Genomic DNA, 21,363 nt, shown 5'->3' with positions numbered 1-21,363 from the left:
ATTTAAGTAGTGTTTACAAATTTTTCTGTCAACCTCACAAAAATATAAAATATCTAAATTTCATGCCCATTATAATTTAGGAGTGGTTAGTAGAATTTTTTTTTTTAGTACTACTGACTCTGTTACAATGTAGTATCTGTTCATAGTGGTTAGTAGAATTTACTTAAGTAAGATGATTATTAACATATAATAATAAGTTAATCTAATTCTTGTTTTCATATGAGACTTTACAAAATTTTTAATGCTTTGGCCTTTGGGTTTATGAGAAGTCCATAGTTGTAAGTTGTAACTTACATCCGTCCTCGTTGATTAATTTTCTTTTTAGTTTAATTTTAAAAATAATGTCTATACTCTTAATTTAAATACGGCTTTTTTTTTTTGTACTTTTAATACTTTTAAAATTTTAAATTAATTTCATTAGGTGGGTACACGTATATTTTGAAGGGTAAAATTAGAAATAATAATCAAGTTTTATTTAATTTCATGTGTCAAACATAATTATCATTGCAACATGTAATAATGCATGTAATATAAAAAAGTTCAAATAAACATGTCAAATTTTGATATAAAAAATAAAATGAAAAAGAAAATTTTAAATCAGACATAATGCTTAAAAATGATAATAATTAAATAGCGAAGTACCTTGTCGTGAGATTGTCCCGCTCTCACTAAATTTTTATCTCACCACTTTAATCGATTTAATTACAATTTATATAGACAGATTTGAGGTAATTATTCGAATTTGAAAGTTTACGACAGAGTCAAATTTAAACTCAAACCTAATGTTAAAAAAGGATAACAATGTAAAGGGTATCGTCTCACGAATCCTAATTCATGAGACATGTCGGATCAATACGAACATGTATAATACTTATGCTGTAAAATATAATACTAACGATGAATAAATTGTTTGTTATGTAATACTTTTGAGAAAATATGTAACTATATATATTTTAAAATAAAAATGTAATATTTGTGGGTTAACTGTTACTTATGAGAGAAAGTGTAAAACTTATGAAAAACCTAACATGTATCACGTATGAGGTTACGTCGAACGTTCTCATAGCAAATTTTACCCAATGTGAAATAATAAATTCAATCCAAAATCGTAATCAATTATCCATTTAACTCATACTCTCTTCAAGAAAATAGCAAGGTTGTCACTCTCATTGAATTTTATCTCATCATTTTAATTGTGTTAATTACAATGTGGCTAACCAGCTTAGTTGATGCGAGTGGTTATGTACTTATTTTTTAAGAAAGGTCGAGGGTTTTAAACCTCCTCTTGAGTCACGTCGGCCTGACCCTATACTTAAGGTCTACTCACTTCGTGTTCCTTGAACAAATTTACAATGTAGCTATATGGTTTTGGAATAATTATTAGCAATTGAAATATTTGTACATAAAATGAAATGAAAATTTTAAATGTAACTCGAACATTCGCCAAAGACCTTGTGGTCTAGTGACACCCGGTTTACACTCCTATATGAAAGGAGTGGGTTCGCCTCTCAGTGGAGGCGACTGTTGTGCTTCAGTAGGTTGAGAAAGTAGTAGTACTCAAAAAACTCGAACCTAATGCTTAAAAGGATAATAATCTAAAGCACTAATTTAAATCTCAAATGTTAAATTACTTACCCATTTAACCCATATGCTCTTTAAGAAAATTGTGTGGCTAACACTCTTATTCCATTAGACCTTGTGGTCTAGTGGCACCCAATGTCCCGGTTAATACTCCCACATGGATGATGGGAGTGGCTTCATTAGCTATGAACATATACTACATTGTAATATAGTCAGTTTTTGCATGCCAATAGTTATTGGCATTTGAAATATTGATACATAAAATAAAATAAAAATTTTAAATTTAAATTAGACCTAATGCCTAAAAAGGATAATAATTTAAAGCACTACATTAAATCTCAATTCTTAATTATTACGGAGTATTTTTTTTTTTTTTTGAAAAATCTCAATTCTTAAATTACTTACCCATTTAGTTCATACTTTTTGTAAGAAAATAGTGTGGTCATCACTCATACTAAAATTTTGTATCTCATCAATTTAATTATTTTAATTACAATGTATCTGGACGGTTTTGTTTTTGTTTTTTTTTTTTGTTTTTTGACAGTTTTGTAATAGTTATTGACATTTGAACTATTCATACATACATAAAATAAAAATGAAAAATAAACTAATGCTTAAAAAGGATAATAATTAAGAGCACTAATTTTTTTTTTGAAAACTTAAATTATTTACTAATATAGCTCATTCGCTTTTAAGGAAATTGTGTGGTCTTCACACTTGCTAATTTTGTTCTCATCATTTTAATCATTTTAAGTGCAATGTATCTAAACCGTTTTTTGTACTAAAAAAAAAAACCGTTTTCGTATAATTATTGACCTTTGAAATTAAAATGAAAAAAAAAAATCAATTTTAAAGCGAACCTAATGCTTAAAAAGGACAATAATTTAAAGCAGTAAATTAAATTAAAATCATAATTACTTACCAATTTAGCTCGTACTGTCTTTAAGAAAGTGTGATCGTCACTCTTATTGAACTTTTATCTTTTTTATTTTAATCATTTTAATTACGATGTGCCTATATGATTTTAGGATAATTATTGACATTTGAAATGTTGATAAATAAAATAAAATGAAAACATTAAATTTAAATAAGACCCGGAGGCGCGAATACTAAATATGTTATAGTAATATATTATCTAACAATTTATTTAATGTACACCATTAGATACTGACTGCACATTTTTCATGTTACTTATAAAATATCCTATTTTGTAATAGATATGGACATATATTATATTGTAACGGTGACAATAATACTTAAAAAAAAAAAAAAAAAAACCGACACCGAAATAAGCATGAATTTGATGTTTGGTTTTTGGGATAATTATTGGCATTTGATTAAATTAATGTTTTATTCAAACACCATTTAAAATAAATTTCTCACACAAATGGTTGTAACGTCCAAATTCCTATTCTATATCGTACCCTTGAAAATTTTGGTGGGAAACAAGATAAACACATGACGTCATCCTAAACGTGTCGACTCCATATTGGTCGAATGACCCACAGTCCCATAATCTTACTCATTACGTTTGGAGAAATTCCCCAAACACCCCGCACCCGCTCACATATCCTCCAGACCATCCGGGGCAGGGCCGTACTTTCATGCGTAATGAATTTCGTTAATATATGGAAAATCCACGTATGATCGATAAACGCGGTATATACGAGATCGAACGCGGTCCCCTGAACCTCTCTCTTCTCCAGGTCAGCTGAAATTGAGTTCAGCAGTTTTCTCTCTTCTCCTTCTTCTCCATTTTTATCACAGAGAAGTTTCGTGGAAGTTTCATGGCTACTCGAAGCCCTAAATGAATTTTCCAGGAATCTTACTGCAATTGAGATCTGAAGCTTTTCTCAGAATCCTCTTAAATACTCGCACTTTTCAGCTTGCTTTTGCTTTATCTCTGTTTTTCTTTTGAAAAATACAGGCAGGCACATACGTATATCTCTCCCTCTCTCTATCTCTCTCTCTGAACTTTGCGGCGTGAAGATGGCTGTACTAAAGGTGGAAAGGCCGACGGGGTTACCGCCCCTGCACTCGTTGCCGGTGGGGTACCGGTTCCGGCCGACTGACGAGGAGCTGGTGGATCACTATTTGAAGATGAAGATCACCGGCTCGGAAGCAGAAGTTAGTGTTATTCGCGAAGTTGATATCTGTAAGCATGAGCCCTGGGATTTGCCCGGTGAGTTGTTTGTTTTTTCCCCCCCGCATGTTTGGGTTTTATTTTTATATTTTTATTAATTATTAATTTCTGTGTGATAGTTGTGATGAATTTACTGTAAAAACTAAATTGTTGTTTGAATTGAATATGTTATTTCTATGGAAGGACGAGAGATCTAAATTTTGAGATCTTTAGGGGAAATCGTGTGTTAAATTATCTAAATTTGCTTTGGAATCGATCAATTTGATCACAAAATATGGTTTACAGACGCTATTCTACTCAGTTCATTTCAATAGATAGTTGTACACTAATCTAGGTCTTAGGATTTTTATTTTTCATTTTTTTTTAATTTGGGGATTTTGCTTAGTGTTTTCTTAACAAATTGGCTGTTCGATCTGTTTAGCTTTCCTTTGTAGAACTTATTCCGGTTTGAGTCTTAGATCGTAGTTCTCTTGTTGACTTGTTGAAAATTGAAAGCACATAGTTGTAGAAACTGATGTTGTTTGTTTCTGCATTATTGTTTCTGCAGATATGTCATTTGTAGAATCACATGACAATGAATGGTTCTTCTTCTGCCCAAAAGATCGCAAGTATCAGAATGGGCAGCGGTTGAACCGGGCAACAGAGCGAGGGTACTGGAAGGCAACTGGCAAAGATAGGACCATTTCTTCGAGGAAGGGTGCAAAAGTTGGGATGAAAAAGACTTTAGTGTACTACTTGGGTCGAGCTCCTGAAGGGAAGAGGACGTATTGGGTGATTCATGAGTATCGTACAACTGAGAAAGCATTTGATGGAACTCACTCTGGTCAGGTAGAGGCTTCTAAATTCATTAATGTGGCTCTTACTTTGTACTTAGTGTCATGTTTTCTTGATTATCTGCACATCAAGGTTTCATTTTTGCCCAATGAAGTTTTTGATAAGTCTGTAATTGTGGCATTTCCCTGTACAGGCTCCTTTTGTGCTTTGCCGTTTGTTTAAGAAGGTTGAGTTGAAGCTGGATGAGGGTGCTGAAATTTCAAACAGTGGTGAGGTTGATCCAATTGTCTCTTCTCCTACAGTTGTTAAGACACCCACAGATGAACAATCTGAAGGTGGGACTCCATTGATGAAGAGTGACCACATCAAGACACAACCTTTAACTCCGGGTCAGAGTTCTGTGGAGGAAGCTCCTGCTGTTCATTTCCCTATTGATAGTAACAGCAATAGCTGTATTGCTGATACCACTGAGGATCAAGTGTTAGACATTACTTCTAATCCAGTGAGTTGAAAAGCTTTACTTTATGTATTGGTTTATTGATTCTATAGATAGATTAGAGTCCTTAATTTCTTTTTCTTTAATATTGCAGGCTGATCCTGACCTAGACACATTGAAGTTCTATTTTGACCCTTCAGCTGGGCCTATATTTTCTCCCACATATGAACAGATGCCGGAGTTTGGATCTTCCTATTTTTATGGAGATGTCATAAATTGCATTAGCAATAATAATGATGTCCAGTTTCAGTATGGAACTAATGGTTTTGATCCAAATGAGTTTTTGAACCCGGCTGCCCTTGTCAGTTCAGATGGCGAGTCAGAAGAAGTTACACAAATGCTGGTAAGTGGATACTCTCTTCACGTTTTTTGTACTGCAATGATATTCCAATATAACTTAAAAGAGTCATATTGCATATTTTTGTGCTTAACTTGTTACTGTTAGTGGGTAAATTTGGTTTTTCTCCCTGGATGTAATCCTATTTGTTTGCATCTCCTTCAGGCTGAACCCGTCGGTTTTGAAAATGAGCTGTTTGCGACAAATAATCAAGAGGCATTGCTTCAAAGACAGGTTAATTATGTTTCAAATTCGTTGGTTGGGACTTTTGCTACTCCAACTATGGGCAGTGATCACCAGAACTGGAATTTAGATCTCCAGAACAATAACTACCTTGGACAGAGTTTGTTCTCTTCAGTTTCTACTGGTACTGTGGCCCCTCAAATGGTTTTCCCTCAAGCAGAAACTGTTGGTAATATCAGTAGTTCTGGAACTGGAATAACCTTAAGAACCCGACAACCGCAGAATCAACGAGGTGATCAGCAGTCCACTGCACAAGGAACTGCTCCTCGGAGAATCCGTTTTAGTACGAAATTTCAAGTTGGACCTGTTCAATGTACCCGTCCTCAGACAACACCTGAGGTAAAGCTTCTCCCAATAAAACCTTATTTTCCTCAACCTTTGTGTTCCATACTGCAGGCTTTTAATTGTATTTAATTTGATTGGGTTGTGCAGGACAATATAGTTTCCAAAGAAGATGCTTCTAATGTCGATAAGCCAAACTCTACTGCTTCTGCTACAGCACAGGATCCAATTCTTGAAGGTCGTGGAGAAGACAACACTGGAATTACCACAAGCGAGAAAGAAGGAGATACATCAGCTTGTAGAAACGAAACTTCTGTTAAAGCATCCTCAAAGACAGCATTGTGTTCAGCTTCATCGTCTATTTACATACCTAAGGTACTTGTGGTTGTAAGCCTGGTCGTAGTTTTTGTTGGTGCCTGGGCATGCTTTGTTAGACTTTAGAGCTTGGTCAGAAGAACAAAACTTATCTTTATTGTACAGGGAATCCTTGTTAACCTTGCGCAGATGTACTTAGTCAGCTTAGAACTCTGTTAATTTTTGTTAATTTTTTGTTTTTTTTTTCATGACTCTGTTGCAGGAGTTTAAACTGAGGTTGACAGAGATTTCTAGTGTAATATTGTAGTATGACTTTTAATGGGATTCCTTTACAAAATTTCTGTTTGTACATTTTGTTTAGCAGCTATAAATTGAGGATGTTTTTGTAGTTTTACTTCATTTCTTGGTTGAATATGCTTGTTTTGTAGTTAGTATTAGCACATGAAGTGATGTGAAGATGTAGAACAGTAGAAGGGCTCTGTCATTCATAAAATGACAAGCTACAAATCTTTGTCATAAATAGGGAGGTTAGCTAGTCAAACTTAAAGGCATAATGGTCTATAGGAATTTTGTCATTTTTCATGTTGAGAATATTCGCGGAGGATATTCATAAGTGTTGTAAACTTTTATTTAAGACTTAGAAATAGTTGTCGAATCAGGATCAACTATGCCCTTTTAATTTTCATAATTGAATTTAGTACTTTGTTGTTGAAGTTAGCATGTATTTTTAAAATTTTGATTTTATGGATATATTTTTTACAAATCCTCATGAGACCTTACTCATTCACTAGGGCTGGGAACCTAGGGATTTAATGGGTAGTGGTGGTATTATGCATTTCCCTTTTGATGCATTTTGGTTAGTTAATCTTGGATCGAGTTCATTTAACTGAGTTATGTTATTAGGCTAAAAACATACATAGGGTTACTTGTTTCACCTCTAACAAGTTGGGGTCATTTTTTTTATTAGGTTCATATGTTTATATTTAGATTCATTTAACTCTTAAAGATAACTCTTCAAGTCATGAGATGTATGGGCTAGATAAATGCACAACCGCAATATTAATGGCGATTGATTTTTACTGCATTTAAAGTTGAACTGACAAACTTATAAATGACGTCTCTATCTTCCCGCTTAACCAAAGGTCTTGAGTTTGAGCCTAAGGATGGAGGATTTATTGGTGACATGGGCTAAGTTTGGAGCTAAATTGTGTTGATTTTATATTTTGTGCAAATGATGGCGTAATTGGCAATGAAAAGAATTGGAGATTGAAATGGGCTCAAAAGGATGGGGTTGACATAGATTATTATAGTTATGCAATATCTCAACAATACTCCATCCTTAATCTTTGAATGGAATTGCATTTATGATGTTTTGTTCATCTTCTTCTTTTAATGCTTTTGGCATGCACTATTCCACTATAAAATGTGTTTGGCAAGCTTAATGATCTAACTTCTAACTTATCCTTTTAGTCAAAAAGTTTGTCTCTTTAAAGGCCTTTTTGATGACTTAGCATCCAAATAAATGTTGAGGTGTCAATTTCTATGAATTTGTAGTAACAACTTCAATGATTTGCATTTGTGTTTATGAATCTATAAATTAAGTACTTGGACTAAAATTGTCTTTGCAAGAGGAAGAATTTCATTTAGACATTGCACTTTCTTTTAAAAATAAAATGTCAAGTGAGTTGCAAGCTTGCATGTCATTACTTTACTTTACCAAACGTGAAAATTATGAAACTGTGCAAAATTATTATTATTATTATTAATTTTTTTTCTACAAACAACAAACAAAAATTATAACTATTTATGATATTGTGAACTAACAAAATCAGAAAAAAAAAAAGGGAAAAAACATTCAGACCATTCTGAAGAGTGTTACACACATGAAAACCTAATACTTAAGGGAGAGAAGAATGATTACCCATTATCTAATTTCCACATTTATTTGCTTCCCTATATATAATTTCACGAGAGGAAAAAAAAAGAAAAAAAGAAAAGATTGCATGCCAGAAATCTTGGTTGTATTATATACCCTAGCGGCTAGCGCAATAGGTGTAGAAGCAATTATTAAATTTTCATTTTTTTAAGAGCAAATATCATTTTTAGTCCCCCAACTATAATACATGTATCAATTTTGGTCATTGATTATTAAAAATTTCAAATTAGGTGCATGATTATTCAATTTGTATCACATTTGGTCCTTGACTATTAATATTTTTAAATTAGGTGCATGACTATTCATTTTGTATCACATTTGGTCCTGACGTTAAATTTTCCGGCCAAATTTTCGGCGAAGTCACCGGTGACCGACTAATTTATTTAATTTTTATTTTAAAAATTATTTTAATACTTCGTAACTTTTAAATAAAAAAAAACTTAAAAATAAAAAATAATAATAAAAAAAATAGAAAACGCCGGTCACCCCCGATGACTTCGCCGGAAATTTGGTCAGAAAATTTAACGGCAGGACCAAATTTGATACAAAATGAATAGTCATGCACCTAATTTGAAAATGTTAATAGTCAAGGACCAAAAGTGATACAAATTGAATAGTCATGGACCTAATTTGAAAATTTTAATAGTCAAGGACTAAAATTGATACATGTATTATACTTGAGGGACTAAAAATGATATTTTCTCTTTTTTTAATATTAATTTTACCAAAAAAAAGAAAAATTGCTTTCGTGTGTGTAAAATGGAAACAAGGTAATTGATGTAGTAAAGTTATTCAAGTGTACAACGTTAATTTGTTCATGAATTAATGGAAAAACAGAGTGATTAAGGATACACAGTGGTTAGATAACTGGAAGAGTGGATGTTTGTGGGTAGATTGCTTACACGTTTGAGATAGAGAGATGGAAGAGTGGGGAAGGCAGATATGATTATTTTATTATTATTTTTGGTGTAGTTCGGAGTATTTATCATTAGACATAATGATTAATCTCTTTGCTTAATTATAAACACTTTCATAGGTAAAATAATTAGTCTGGTGTTTTAAAACTGCTTAATATTTAAAGTTATGGATCAATTACTTGACATTTGATAAATAGTGAATGAGAGTCTCTCCTACTCCACTACGTTACACGTTAGGAGATATGATTATGATTGTTGTTGAATTGTATATGACATTGAACAGAGTCAGAATTGAAGTGAAGAAAGTGGAATCTTGGTGAAGCGAAGCTACGTCCAAACAATAATTTCATTATGGCGTGGTAGATCACAACACAATATGTTAAGCTATGTCCTCTCTCTCATCATTACAAACTGTAAATACAAACGTGGATCGCCGCCAGTCTCTCTCTTTTTTTTTTTTGATTGTCCCATTTTACTACCAAAAATACTTCAAACTTTAACTTAATAGTTTAAAAAATTTAAAAGCAAATTGTTGATGCAACTATAAAATCAAAAGTTAAAAAATTAAGTTAGACTTTTCGTTAAATGAAAGTTCAACTCTATCGTTCGGACCAAATTCAAATTAGTTCAGTCAAATTATCGATCAATAATTTTTTACTTATAAGTGATTACTAGTTCTTAACCAACAAGCTAGTGGCTTAAGCAATAAATAAAGCCACGTCAACTGTTAATTAAGCAGTAACCTACTAGAATAGGTCATTTACAAGTAAAAAAAATGTTTGATTGATCTTTTTCTCAAGTTTTAAAATTTATAAGAAACATCGAGAATTTAATAAAACTTTTTCAAATAATTTGAAAATTTTTTAGCACTTTCTCCTCGTTATCACATATGGATATTGATTCCACTCATCTCCCGTTCTTGTGGGCCGACAGAACCCCGTTTGTGAGGGAGACAATAACCAAACTAAGTAATCCTAATTAAGCTTTGTTAGGCACCCAGTTTTGCATTAGTTAATTATGGAAAATGATACATACATTCTCAGCAATTGTTATACCATTAACCATGATTTATATTACATTGTGAATCCTAATACAAAAATTTTATACATTGAGTTAACACATTATGTACTTACAGTTAAACCGTTTGTGTACATGTAAACAAATAACTTGATAATTATTAACACATAATATGATAATTACAGGTACAGAAACTATCAATTACAGGTACAAAATGTGTCAATTGCATATACATAATCTGACGGTTACGTTATTTTTGGACTAAGGTTTATAATGCAAGGTAGACGTGGTCCATGGTATAATTTTTCCATTCTCAGAGTTTCAGAAAATAAAACTATAAACATCTCATAATTTTATTGATAGAAAAAAAAAATCGTAGTCAAGCAGAACAAGCCATCTAAGGCAATTTATATCACAGACTAGGTTCCGCATAGCATTATATATGGATCCCGAATTGAAACGACGAGGTACATAATTCATACTCGTAATGTACAGAATTTCTTAACACAAGACACATCATATACATGTTATATATTTACTTATTTTTCAAATTTGATTTAAGTACATAATTTGTGTTCATAGGCATAGAATTTCATAACACAAGACACACAAATTCATAACATAAGATATAATTACTAATTTGTTTCGGGAACAGAATTCATATTGTTAATTAAGGTACAAAATTTCACAACACTAAATATAAAAACTGAATATCTGATGCACTGGGAACCTTGGTCCATGGTATAAGGATCGACCATCTTACATCTTAGTATGAAGTAAAAATTGAGATAGGATTATTGTTTAATTATTATTTTAAGGGCTTAATGTGAGTAAGAACAAAACTATGTGGTGCCATGATGTGTGGGTAGGCAAGTCCACACATATATAAGAAGCATATGATATGGGGTTGGGTTCCATTCAGAGTTGTGTACTCCATCTCTCTTTATTTGGTATTGACTATTCAGCTTTCTCACCCATTATTTGTGACGTGATTAGCGGAGAGGCCGCCGGAGTCTTACCGGAAGATCAAGAAAGATGATGAAAGTGGGGAAGATGGTTGAGTTACTTGCAGAGTGGGCAATAGTGATGGGGACGATGAGAGACCAAATTCTACTTCTCCCCAACAGGCGTTCTTTCCTCTCAACACCTCGTTATTCTTCATCCTCTTCTCAACATTCTTCTCCCTTTATCCTCTACTTTTGATTTAGTATAGCTTTTCTTGGTTTTGTTTTCCATAATTTCATAAGACGAGAGAAACTCGTAGCCGAACCAAGAAGGTATTAACAAGAATCGAGATTCTATTCCTTTGGGATTGATGCCTCTCAACCTTGTTTATAACCTTGTTATGCTTCATTATATTCCTTTTGAGATTAATGTTTTTCTACTTTGTATTATAATTTCGTTGTAATTTATGAACAAGTATTTGCTTTTGTTAAGAAATATAGTATACAAACATCTTATTATTTATGGAGTATCTCTTTTCTTCTTTCTTTTTTTTCCTTCATAATTTCATATTAAATTACAAGCCTTCTTATATCAGGAGTTTATGAAGTAAATTATAGCACGTATCTTGAACCATTGGTCAATATATACAAAAATTTCTGCCAGATGTCAAGAAAACATATCTGTTAGACATATGGTCTATATTAGAGGCTACAATTTGAACAATTTATATTTTAATTAATAATTAAAATTACCCAAGTTTCAATTCACCAAGTTAAATTATTTGCTCTCCTAGTCTAGTATTATAGTCCCTTTCAAATAGTTTGAAGTTTGGATTTTTACTTGTTTTAGGATAAGTTAACAATGTATTATTATATATAAAATTTAACCGGTTCAGTAGTATCAATATTTAAAGTTTTATAGTTATTCAAGAGGGATTGAGCTATTCAAGTACTTCGCCCACACTTCAAATCTTCAATCCATATTTAGCTATATAACTCATAATCAATTTGAATGTTGGAACATGTGCTAATGGTGACCCTAGCCATCCAACTATTTCACTAACTTTACCCGCATGAGCAACTCACTACTAATAACAAGATTTTGAAAGGGATAAAAGAAAGCATTAGAGAAGCCAATCCAATCCTTTCAATCTTCTTTATTCCTTTTTCTCTATATCTTACTTACTCCGTATCATTAATAATAATAATAATAATAACAACAACTACTAGGTGCAGATTCATGAACTGTACAATTTTGTGTAAACATTGCATGAGTGAACAAAATGATTAGTACAACTGCTCACGTACCTCAATTATTCAATGTGCATGTACCCTTTACTACTTCAAACTCAACAAAAAGCCAACTTCAGTTCATAATGTACAAACTTGATTAGATACGAAATAATGCCCAAGTTTGATTAACAAGCCTAGAAATCAAGCTTAAATTATTTTTAATTCAAGTATTATAGAGTAAATACAAGGTTTCTTGAAGGAAAAATACTACTGATATTCCCGAATCTATTCTCAACTTTTACTCACAAAATTTTAATATTGATATTAAGACCCACAGGGCAAGATTACTAGTCAGCGCCACACCAAAGAGTAAAAATGAGGGAGTACTGAGTAGAAAAAACTCAAATAAGTACATGTAATACAACTCTTCTTGAAGTGGCATCAAAATGAGAGGTTTAATTTGAAAGAGCTGGGAAATTAGACTAAATAAAGCACTCATAATTACCAAGCAAAATAAGACAGCTCTCTGCATAAAAATGATTTCAAGTTCAAGAAGCACAAGTAGCTCAGCAACACTGTTACCCAGTTGAGAAAATTATGATGAAAAGTTAATGTCAGTACAAAATTCAATGGGGGAGGAATGGAGGATACTGTAATCCAAAAAATTTTAAGTGGTGAGCTCCATAATGGCACTGACAATGTCTCCACTGTTGGTCTTGAGAGCCTTAACAGCCTTGGACCTGGAAACACCTGCTTGTGTCATGACCAAATCAATGTCGCGAGGTTCAACTCCAGTCTCGTCAACCTCTTCTTCTTCCTCGTCTGCCTGCACAGCAGCAGGAGTGGCGGTGGAGGCGTCTGGCTTGGGAATGACAGAACCCACGTCTGGCATCCTGAACTGCTGGGCAGCCTGTGTCTGGAGCTGAGAGCTCAAATCTTCTATCTTGGCCTCCCCAAAAATTACGTAAGTCTCTGAGTTTGGGCTCTTGAAGACATCAGGCTTTGAGATGAAGAATAGTATCTGTTGCAATTGTTATTAGGACAGTCATCACCATTAATTACGAATACAAAATAACCAGCACGAAAACGAGAAAAACAGACATAAAAATCATACATACATTCTTTGTTCTCTTAATAGTAACTCGGCTGACACCTGGAACAGGCTTCATGCCAAGTTTCAACATGGCTTTACGACTCTTCTTCTCACTCCTGCTTTGCTTTGAACTTTCATTACCAGCTGCAACAAATAACAATCATTAAACACACACACACACACATACATATATATTACAGACTAAGGGAATAAGCCTTATGGTCAAGGACAGGCAATAGCTTAATCGCCCAACACCATTAGATGTTCCCTCAAAATAAATTTTATTTGTGAAAACATCATTGTTGGACCTAATCTCAGGAAAAAGAATCAGCAGGGTTGCAAATATAATTCCAGTACTAAAAGAAGTAACACAGGCACAATGTCGGAAAAGAGATAATGAGACACCATGAACAAATTTCAGAGATAATGTATGCAACTCAATGCCAAGAAAATGAACCATATAGCAGCTATGCATTTGCACAACTGACTAATTTTCAGTCCCAATTGCTCTTCTCCAACACACAATAACAAGTCTATGACATTTGGAGACAACAAAGTAATCCAAAATGATGGTCCAAGACTAAACCTACTAGCATTTATGAACATCATAGACATAAGGAACATTCACATTGCAAGAATAAGAAATTCATGTAGAGATGTTTTATGAACAAGCATTTGAACACACTTCCCAGGCATAGAGTAATATACATTATGATAAAAATAATCAAACAAATGTTAAATTTATTAAACCAAAATTCACTGACTTAGTATTATCTGGATGTAGATTCTAGAAACTAAAAACCTAAAAATCCATATCTATAGCTGGCATATACACTGAAAGAAAGATATTGAAACACTACTACAGTAGGGGAGGAAGGGATGAAAAAGGATGCACAGACCTTGAGCTCCATCCTCCTTGTCATCCTCGTCACCGTCGGAATCATCGAGGTCGTCGTCGTCGTGTTCTTCTTCCTCCTTAACGTCTTCCACCACTGGCGCATCATCCTGTCTCATTATATCGAACAATTATTCGGAGAAAAACATTTTATTCAGCACACGAAACTTGAAAATGAAGTAAAATAGAAAACAGAGGATAAGGTTGGTGCACCTGCAGCTTCTTCTCAGCCTCGACTTCCTCGATGACAGGAGCCGGCGTCATCGTTGCTGTTTTCCGGTGGTTTTGCGGTATCGACTACTTGTGGGAGAAAGAAGCGAGAGGAGTGGTGCAAGGATAAGCTACGTAGCAAAAGTAGGGTTTGAGATGAGTTCCGATTTAGTGTTTCTAAGATGGGCTGGACTTAACAAATTTGCATCAATCAGCCCACATACTTTAAGGCCTATTAAGGTTTTTTTTTTTTTTTTTTTTTCCTTCTCACTATTAAGTCAGTTTTGATACTATGGACCATGCTTCACCTTGCAAAATAGACTCTGGTCCTAAATCACATTGAATTATGTAGTATTTTTAGTATTGGAACTGTGAACTTTCAGAATGTATATTGTGTTTCTAAGTCAAAACACATAATAGCTCTACTAAATTTTAAAAAGATTAAATTGTCTATTTTTAGTATTGGAGTTGACTGCTATAGTATTTGAAAGGAACTTATGAATACAAAACAAAGTAATCAATTACATATCAGTTAACATTATGTGTTCTTAGTATACAAATTGTGAATTTTTAAAAGGTAAACTGTGAACATTTTGTATGTAAATTGTGTATAGGTCCACATTGCAATGTGGACTTGGGTCCACAGAATAATTTGGCCTGTTACGTAAACCAAACTTCATTAGTTACTGTCAGTCCACTTTTAGTCTTTATTTTTTCAAAACATCCCTGTTAATTCTAGCATTATTGTGGCATGACTCTTATTGATCCTCCGTCACCAAATATGTTTAAATGGCATTAAAATGACATTATCTTATTGATCATCCGTCAACAAATATGTTTAAATGGTATTAAAATGACATTATTAATCACTCAAAATTCTCGTTTCCCTTCTTGATAATAAAATTGTTATCAATACATAAGTCTACCGCAAAATAAAAATAAATAAAAAAGTGCAATTGAAAATTCCACAAGTCTACTCCTAGCAAACCTTAAGTTTAGTATATAAGTCTACTTCATAAAAATCCACAATATTTGTGGATCTGTTACCAGAAGAAAAAAGGAGGATGAGTGGTTAAGTGGTTAATAACGACATTTTTAATGTCATTTAAACATATTTGTTGACGGGAGACAAAAAATGATCAAGTCACATATATAAATGATGTTTTTTAAGGGACTAGAAATGAAATGGCATATATAAATCTATGACAAAAAAAAAAATAACACTTAGAACCGAATAGACCAAAATACCCTTGTATCTAACGCTATTGAAATGGTTTTGTTGACGGATGACAAAAGTATTCATGCCACAATAATACTATGACCAAAAGAGTGGTGTTTTGAAAAAATAAAAAGACTAATAGGGAACTAACAGTTATAAATATATGACAAAAAAATGCAATCAAGTCTAGGACAGATTATAATTAGAGTTAATTTTATTTTTGGTCTTAGATTTATAGGCGACTGTCCACTTTAAATCCTTTTCTATTAGAACATCCACTTTTGGTCCTAGTATTATTGTGGCATGGCCATTTTTATCCTTTATTAGGAAAATAGTTCAAATATCGTTAAATACAATGGCATTTTAGTCTTTAATTATGAATTCTTTCAAAAAATAAATATAAAAAATATAGCGATTCAGACTTCAATAAAAAAAAAAAAAAACTACAAGAATAAAACCCTTGCAATAAATATATTAATATCATGATTAAGTTCAACATTCAAATTTTAAATCTAAACTAGTGAATCACTTAAAAGTTGTATAAAAACAAGAAGTAATATTTGATCATTATACACTATTACCGCATGATTTCACCTAACTAAAAAACAATTCAAAATTGTTGACTTGATTTTTTTAATGAAGTTGCAAGTAATAAGAGCGTAAATGTTTATATTTTTACCTTTGAAGTTAAACTAATTTTTTTGTCATTTGTTATAATTTTGTTAAAAAGTGTTTTTCATTTTGATTCATTAGTGTGTTTAGGTGTAATTCTTGATGATTTAGATAAATAAAAATAATATTATAAGTCCACATGTATATAAATCTGTATGTACAAACATTTTGGTAAAAGTAACCGCTACACGACCAAGCAAGTCTCAAAACCAAACAAAAACATAAACAACAAGTCTCAAAACCAAACAAAAACATAAACAACTAAAGGATTATTATACCACAAGCAAAAGATCTAGATAAACACCTCATTGCTATCAAAGGTGACTGACGGTTGTGATTTTATGCAGCTTATTGTCAGATGATTTTGGTTGTTTATAGCCTTGTAGGTGATTCTAAATTATTGTTATAGAATAAGAAGAAAGGTACCCAAAAAACCAATATATTCTATTAAGCTTAACAACCAATTATGTCCGAACATTTTTTAATTTCGTATTAGAAGTCTACTTTTATTGACTTTTATTATATTTATTATTATATATATTTATTATATTTAGTAGACATATATTTTTTAAAAATTTAAAACTAATCTCATCAAAATATATAGAATAAAAGTTATATTGAGTAACTGAAAACAAGACTTACTTTTTTACTTAACATTTTTTCTCTATTATCACAAATTATATATTGATATTATTATTCAAGTCACACATATATATATATATAGCATTCAGTTATTAGTGAATGTTTAGGATTTATTTGATATAATAGAGGATAATTGACTTTATCAAATATTTTTAAATTACATCATAATGACATAGAATATTCTTTAAAAATAAAACTTATGGTTTTCCTCATAAAACTCTCTACCATTGATAAAACATAAAATACACATTTAGAAATAGGCTTATTGTTCAAATTTTTGTTTTTTTGAATACTACTGTCTCAACCTATTGAAGCACAAAGAGTCAACAGTTGCCTCCACTAATACTCAAACCAACTCCCATCATTCATGTGAGAGTGTAAATCGGGACACCTGGTGCACTAGACCACAAGGTCTTTGACTTTGTTTTTTTTAGTTATTCATGAATAAATGTGATTTAATTTTTTACATTTTAAATAATCAATGATGTAATGATATATTTGAATAACTTTAACTAAATAAAGTAGCATTTTATTTTATAGATGACTAATATTCCTCCATGATTAATGTTCTATATTAAATTATGCAACAATGACTTTTCCAAGTTCATTTGTAGGTTGGGTGACTACAACCAAACACATTTTCCAAATGTGAATATGAGAATGTGTTTTGGCATGTTTCTGAAATAAGAAATACGATTTTTTTTCTCAAAAAAAAAAAAAAAAAAAAAAAACTTGTGGCATATACGTTGATCGATGTGAAATTAAATTTGCAAAATGTCATTGGGAGAGATTTTTTTATTTTTTTTTTTCATTTTGTCCAAATTTCAAAAGCATTATTGTTATCATCATCATCATTATTATTATTATGTCTAGCTACTTGCATTTCATCATATTTCAGTAACCACCCCTAAATCTCTATGAGGGATAAATTTTTTTCTCGATTTCTTGAAGAAATAAAAGAAATAAAACTTTCAAATCAAACTATAAATTAAAGTACAATAATGACAAAATGAAACTAAAATTATATTAAGGATCTTAAAATCAGGTACTTAGACTAAACTATTACTAAGGAATAGTACATGGATTTTTATTTTTAACTTTTATTTTACTGGTAGGGAGAAATGCTCGTAACCAATACTGAAGGCCATTGATAAATTAAGAATTACAAAATGACAAACTAATTTAGGATGTCATACCTGACCAGCACAAGTCTTGATAATCAGAGATAAATCAATTTAAGTTGGTCAGAATTGATTAATTCAATCAAGAAAATCAATGAGCCAAATTTAGAACCTTGTGATTATCAAGTCAATAAGCCGACGAAACTTTAGTCGCATTTAGTGCCAACTAGTTCTTAAAGAGTTCCAAACAGTGTTCTTGATCCAGGTTCCTGCTCCAGAACTTACTGTAATACTCTGGATATGTAAAGTCCCGATAAACCGCCGGCATTCCGTCGCCGAGGAGTGGTTTAGGGGCGCTGATTAGGGCGTCCTCACCGGGGCAGAGGAATGAAGCCACCGACATTCTTGGTTTATCTGTATTCACTATAGCTCTATGCCACACACTCTTATACTTCCCGTTACTGAGAGCCTGCAGAAGATGAATATGGCATTTTATTTGGGCTAAAGAAACTGCGCCCCACTTTACAAATTAGGCTTGCCTGCTTTCCAAACAATCATTATTGTGTGGACCATACTATCAAATAGTGCACATTCAGTAACAAAATAACGTATTTTTAATATATGGCAATCGTTATACTGTGGACCCTGATCTTATACGATGCCCTTTTGAAATTTAATTTTAATTTTAATCGTTTTTTGTTCAGTTTGCGTTACATAGATTGTTTTGTGTATGTACCTTGTGTTATGCATTTCTGTACATCATGCAATTCTATACCTTAAAAGTAATGATTTTGTAGCTGGATTAGTAATTGAATAACACAAATATATAGTATATCTTATTTTACGAATATATGTTTTGTATTATAAAATTATGTACCCATTAGATATAAATCATTTACATAAATCAGATCTAAGATTAAGTAAAATAGAAAACGTGTGTATGTATCTCGTGTTACCTGGAGTTGGTCGCCGATGTTGATGACAAAGGCGTCCGGGCGGGGTTTGACGGCCAACCACTTGCCGTCCTTGAGGACCTGAAGGCCGGCGACCTGCAAGTCTTGAAGAAGGATGGTGAGAGCATTCGGGTCGGTGTGAGCGGGTAACCCGTACGTCAATTCGGGTTCGGGGCATGGCGGGTAGAAGTTGACCGCCATGTGTTGACCTTGCTCGCCCAGCACATTCTTGAAACATTGTGGGTCCAGGCCTAAGCTTTCTGATATGGCTTCCTCTATTTTGAATCCCACCTGTCGAACTTCCGTCACGTAAATTTTAACGGCATCCCTGTCGATTCCACCACAATAATTTTGCATTAATTAACGTTAAAAACTTCGTATTATTCCACCTTTATCACGGCTGACATAATAAGAATCCATTCTTAAATCTTAACCAACCAATGTAATTAAAATATTGAAACGAGAATCCACCCAGAAAAATACGATGACGAGCGATATTCTGTATAAGAAAAATCTCACTCCATAAAATATTTTGCGTCTCACATAAATTAACATTAAACAAAATACTTATTCATTATTTAATGCTATTCCACCTTTATCACGGTTGACATAATAAGAATCCATTCTTAAATCTTAACCAACCAATGTAATTAAAATATTGAAACGAGAATCCACCCAGAAAAATACGATGACGAGCGATATTCTGTATAAGAAAAATCTCACTCCATAAAATATTTTGCGTCTCACATAAATTAACATTAAACAAAATACTTATTCATTATTTAATGCTATTGTCCTTTGATAGATGCGAAATCCTAGGTTTGTTGTCCATCCAACGGGTGTCAACTCAACTTTTCGGAGTCCATTTAACACTTTGCCCTAATGGGAATGATATCACCCCGCATAGTATAATCTTGATGCTCCTATATATATATATGATAGCGTAAATGTAAACGGGGTCTACGATTACGCTACGTATACGTGTGTTACGGGTGGTGAGGAATGTCGTTCGGCCGGTCAGACGGTCGGTCTACCGGTCAACGACTGAGTGGTTCGAAGCTATATCGCTCTACGGGTGACGAACAGTAATAAAGAGTAAGCAGGAGAAAGACAATCGGCAAATCACAAGTGTATTAGTGTAGTACTGATGAGTTCTTCCTCCAGTGAGGGGAATGACCCCTTTTTATACAAAGTGGATTCACTATGCACATGGTGTCTGATATGCAAGTGGAGGGCATATGGGCTGTCACTCCGCAAAATGCGCATCGGTTTGCTCGAAGTGGTTGAGTTGCTCGAGGTGATGAAAACACGGATCCCCTGTTCCCGAAAAGTTGTCGGTCGTCACATCAAGCAACTGTTGCGCTCGTGAGCCTCCAATCCACAAGGTGTGTTGCTTCCGATCATGCGGCCGACGGACCGGGTGACCGTCGACGGACCGGTTGGGTGACCGTTGACGGACAGGTTGGGTGACCGACGGACAGGTGATTTACGGACTGACTAGTACATGTGCATATTTACCCATCACAAGTCCCCCACTTCTTGAATCTGCGAGAGTCGTCAGGTTCGAGAAGTAGAATGTGCTCCAGGCGGCTAACTTGTTGCGAGCAAAGTCTCCCTGGCTTGAATGCCTTGATAATCCGTGATGAACCCCTCAAGTTTGATTTGAGCAGGAGGGGCGTGATTTACGCGGGTTGCCTCGTTAAAAACCTTAGACTAAGAAAAACCCTATGGGAAAAAACCTAGCTAAGGGAAAAAGAGTACAACCAAAAGCATAATCATTAAAGACGGGTTTGTCTTGTTTGTTTCTGATCGTCGAGCAATGGATCGTTTAGCGGATTTTGTTCACATCTTTTCCATGGTTTGGAGATGGGTCTTCCCTTGGTGATACCTCGGTCAAGTAATAGTTGACGGACCAATCAAGTTCTTCACGGCTGGGGATGAGGAAGGTATCACATACGAACCATCGAGTGGTTGACTTGACCAGGCGCATCCAGACCAAATGGGGTGATTGTTACCGGTCAGCTGAGTGATTTTTATGATCCGAGCACCTGTGTGTATGGTCAGCTGAGTGATTTTTATGATCCGAGCACCTGTGTGTATATTTCGCTGAGTGATTTTTATGATCCGAGCACCTGTGTGTATATTTCTTTGAGTGATTTTTATGATCCGAGCACCTGTGTGTATATTTCTTTTGACACTTCGGACTTTCCACGAACAATGCTCCCACTAGTAGTCTTCCAAGCTACTTTGCTTCTTACATGACCCATTAGCCTTTTTGGATCAACCCACTTTCTCAAAAAACCCAAATTTTTTGTATAAATATCCTCCTACCATCTTCAC

The 21,363-nt window shown here is 33.4% G+C and overlaps 3 protein-coding genes across 4 annotated transcripts in view; 1 reads left to right on the top strand and 2 right to left on the bottom strand.

Moving 5' to 3' along the window:
* The first annotated feature begins 3,195 nt into the window (after positions 1-3,195).
* On the top strand, positions 3,196-6,565 carry LOC116019863 (NAC domain-containing protein 62-like). Of its 2 annotated transcripts, XM_031260220.1 has the most exons (7): positions 3,196-3,287; positions 3,509-3,763; positions 4,272-4,552; positions 4,692-5,000; positions 5,089-5,337; positions 5,497-5,913; positions 6,007-6,565. In XM_031260220.1, exons 2-7 carry the CDS (start codon positions 3,571-3,573, stop codon positions 6,295-6,297), a joined length of 1,740 nt encoding a protein of 579 aa, XP_031116080.1. In that variant the 5' UTR covers positions 3,196-3,287; positions 3,509-3,570; the 3' UTR covers positions 6,298-6,565. The 2 variants fall into 2 exon arrangements, with proteins under 2 accessions (XP_031116080.1, XP_031116079.1); XM_031260219.1 differs by lacking the exon at positions 3,196-3,287 and having other exon boundaries at positions 3,294-3,763.
* Positions 6,566-12,719: 6,154 nt separating this feature from the next.
* LOC116018980 (nascent polypeptide-associated complex subunit alpha-like protein 2) lies at positions 12,720-14,580 on the bottom strand. Its single transcript, XM_031259035.1, has 4 exons — positions 14,420-14,580; positions 14,211-14,316; positions 13,337-13,455; positions 12,720-13,239 (listed from the first exon to the last, which is right to left on the bottom strand). The coding sequence occupies exons 1-4, from the start codon at positions 14,468-14,470 to the stop codon at positions 12,886-12,888; spliced, it is 630 nt and encodes a 209-aa protein (XP_031114895.1). The 5' UTR covers positions 14,471-14,580; the 3' UTR covers positions 12,720-12,885.
* A 3,374-nt stretch (positions 14,581-17,954) lies between these two features.
* LOC116019533 (protein DOWNY MILDEW RESISTANCE 6-like) overlaps positions 17,955-21,363 on the bottom strand; it is a 14,735-nt gene continuing 11,326 nt past the window's right edge. Inside the window, exons 3-4 of the mRNA XM_031259790.1 lie at positions 19,027-19,351; positions 17,955-18,539 (exon numbers count right to left, since the gene is read on the bottom strand). Of these exons, the coding sequence (XP_031115650.1) occupies positions 18,297-18,539; positions 19,027-19,351 (568 nt within the window). The 3' untranslated portion in view covers positions 17,955-18,296. The remainder of the gene's footprint in view (positions 18,540-19,026; positions 19,352-21,363) is intronic.

This window comes from Ipomoea triloba, chromosome 5, assembly GCF_003576645.1.
Source record: "Ipomoea triloba cultivar NCNSP0323 chromosome 5, ASM357664v1".
Taxonomy (NCBI): Eukaryota; Viridiplantae; Streptophyta; class Magnoliopsida; order Solanales; family Convolvulaceae; genus Ipomoea; species Ipomoea triloba.
This window is presented reverse-complemented; position numbering and strand designations above follow the sequence as displayed.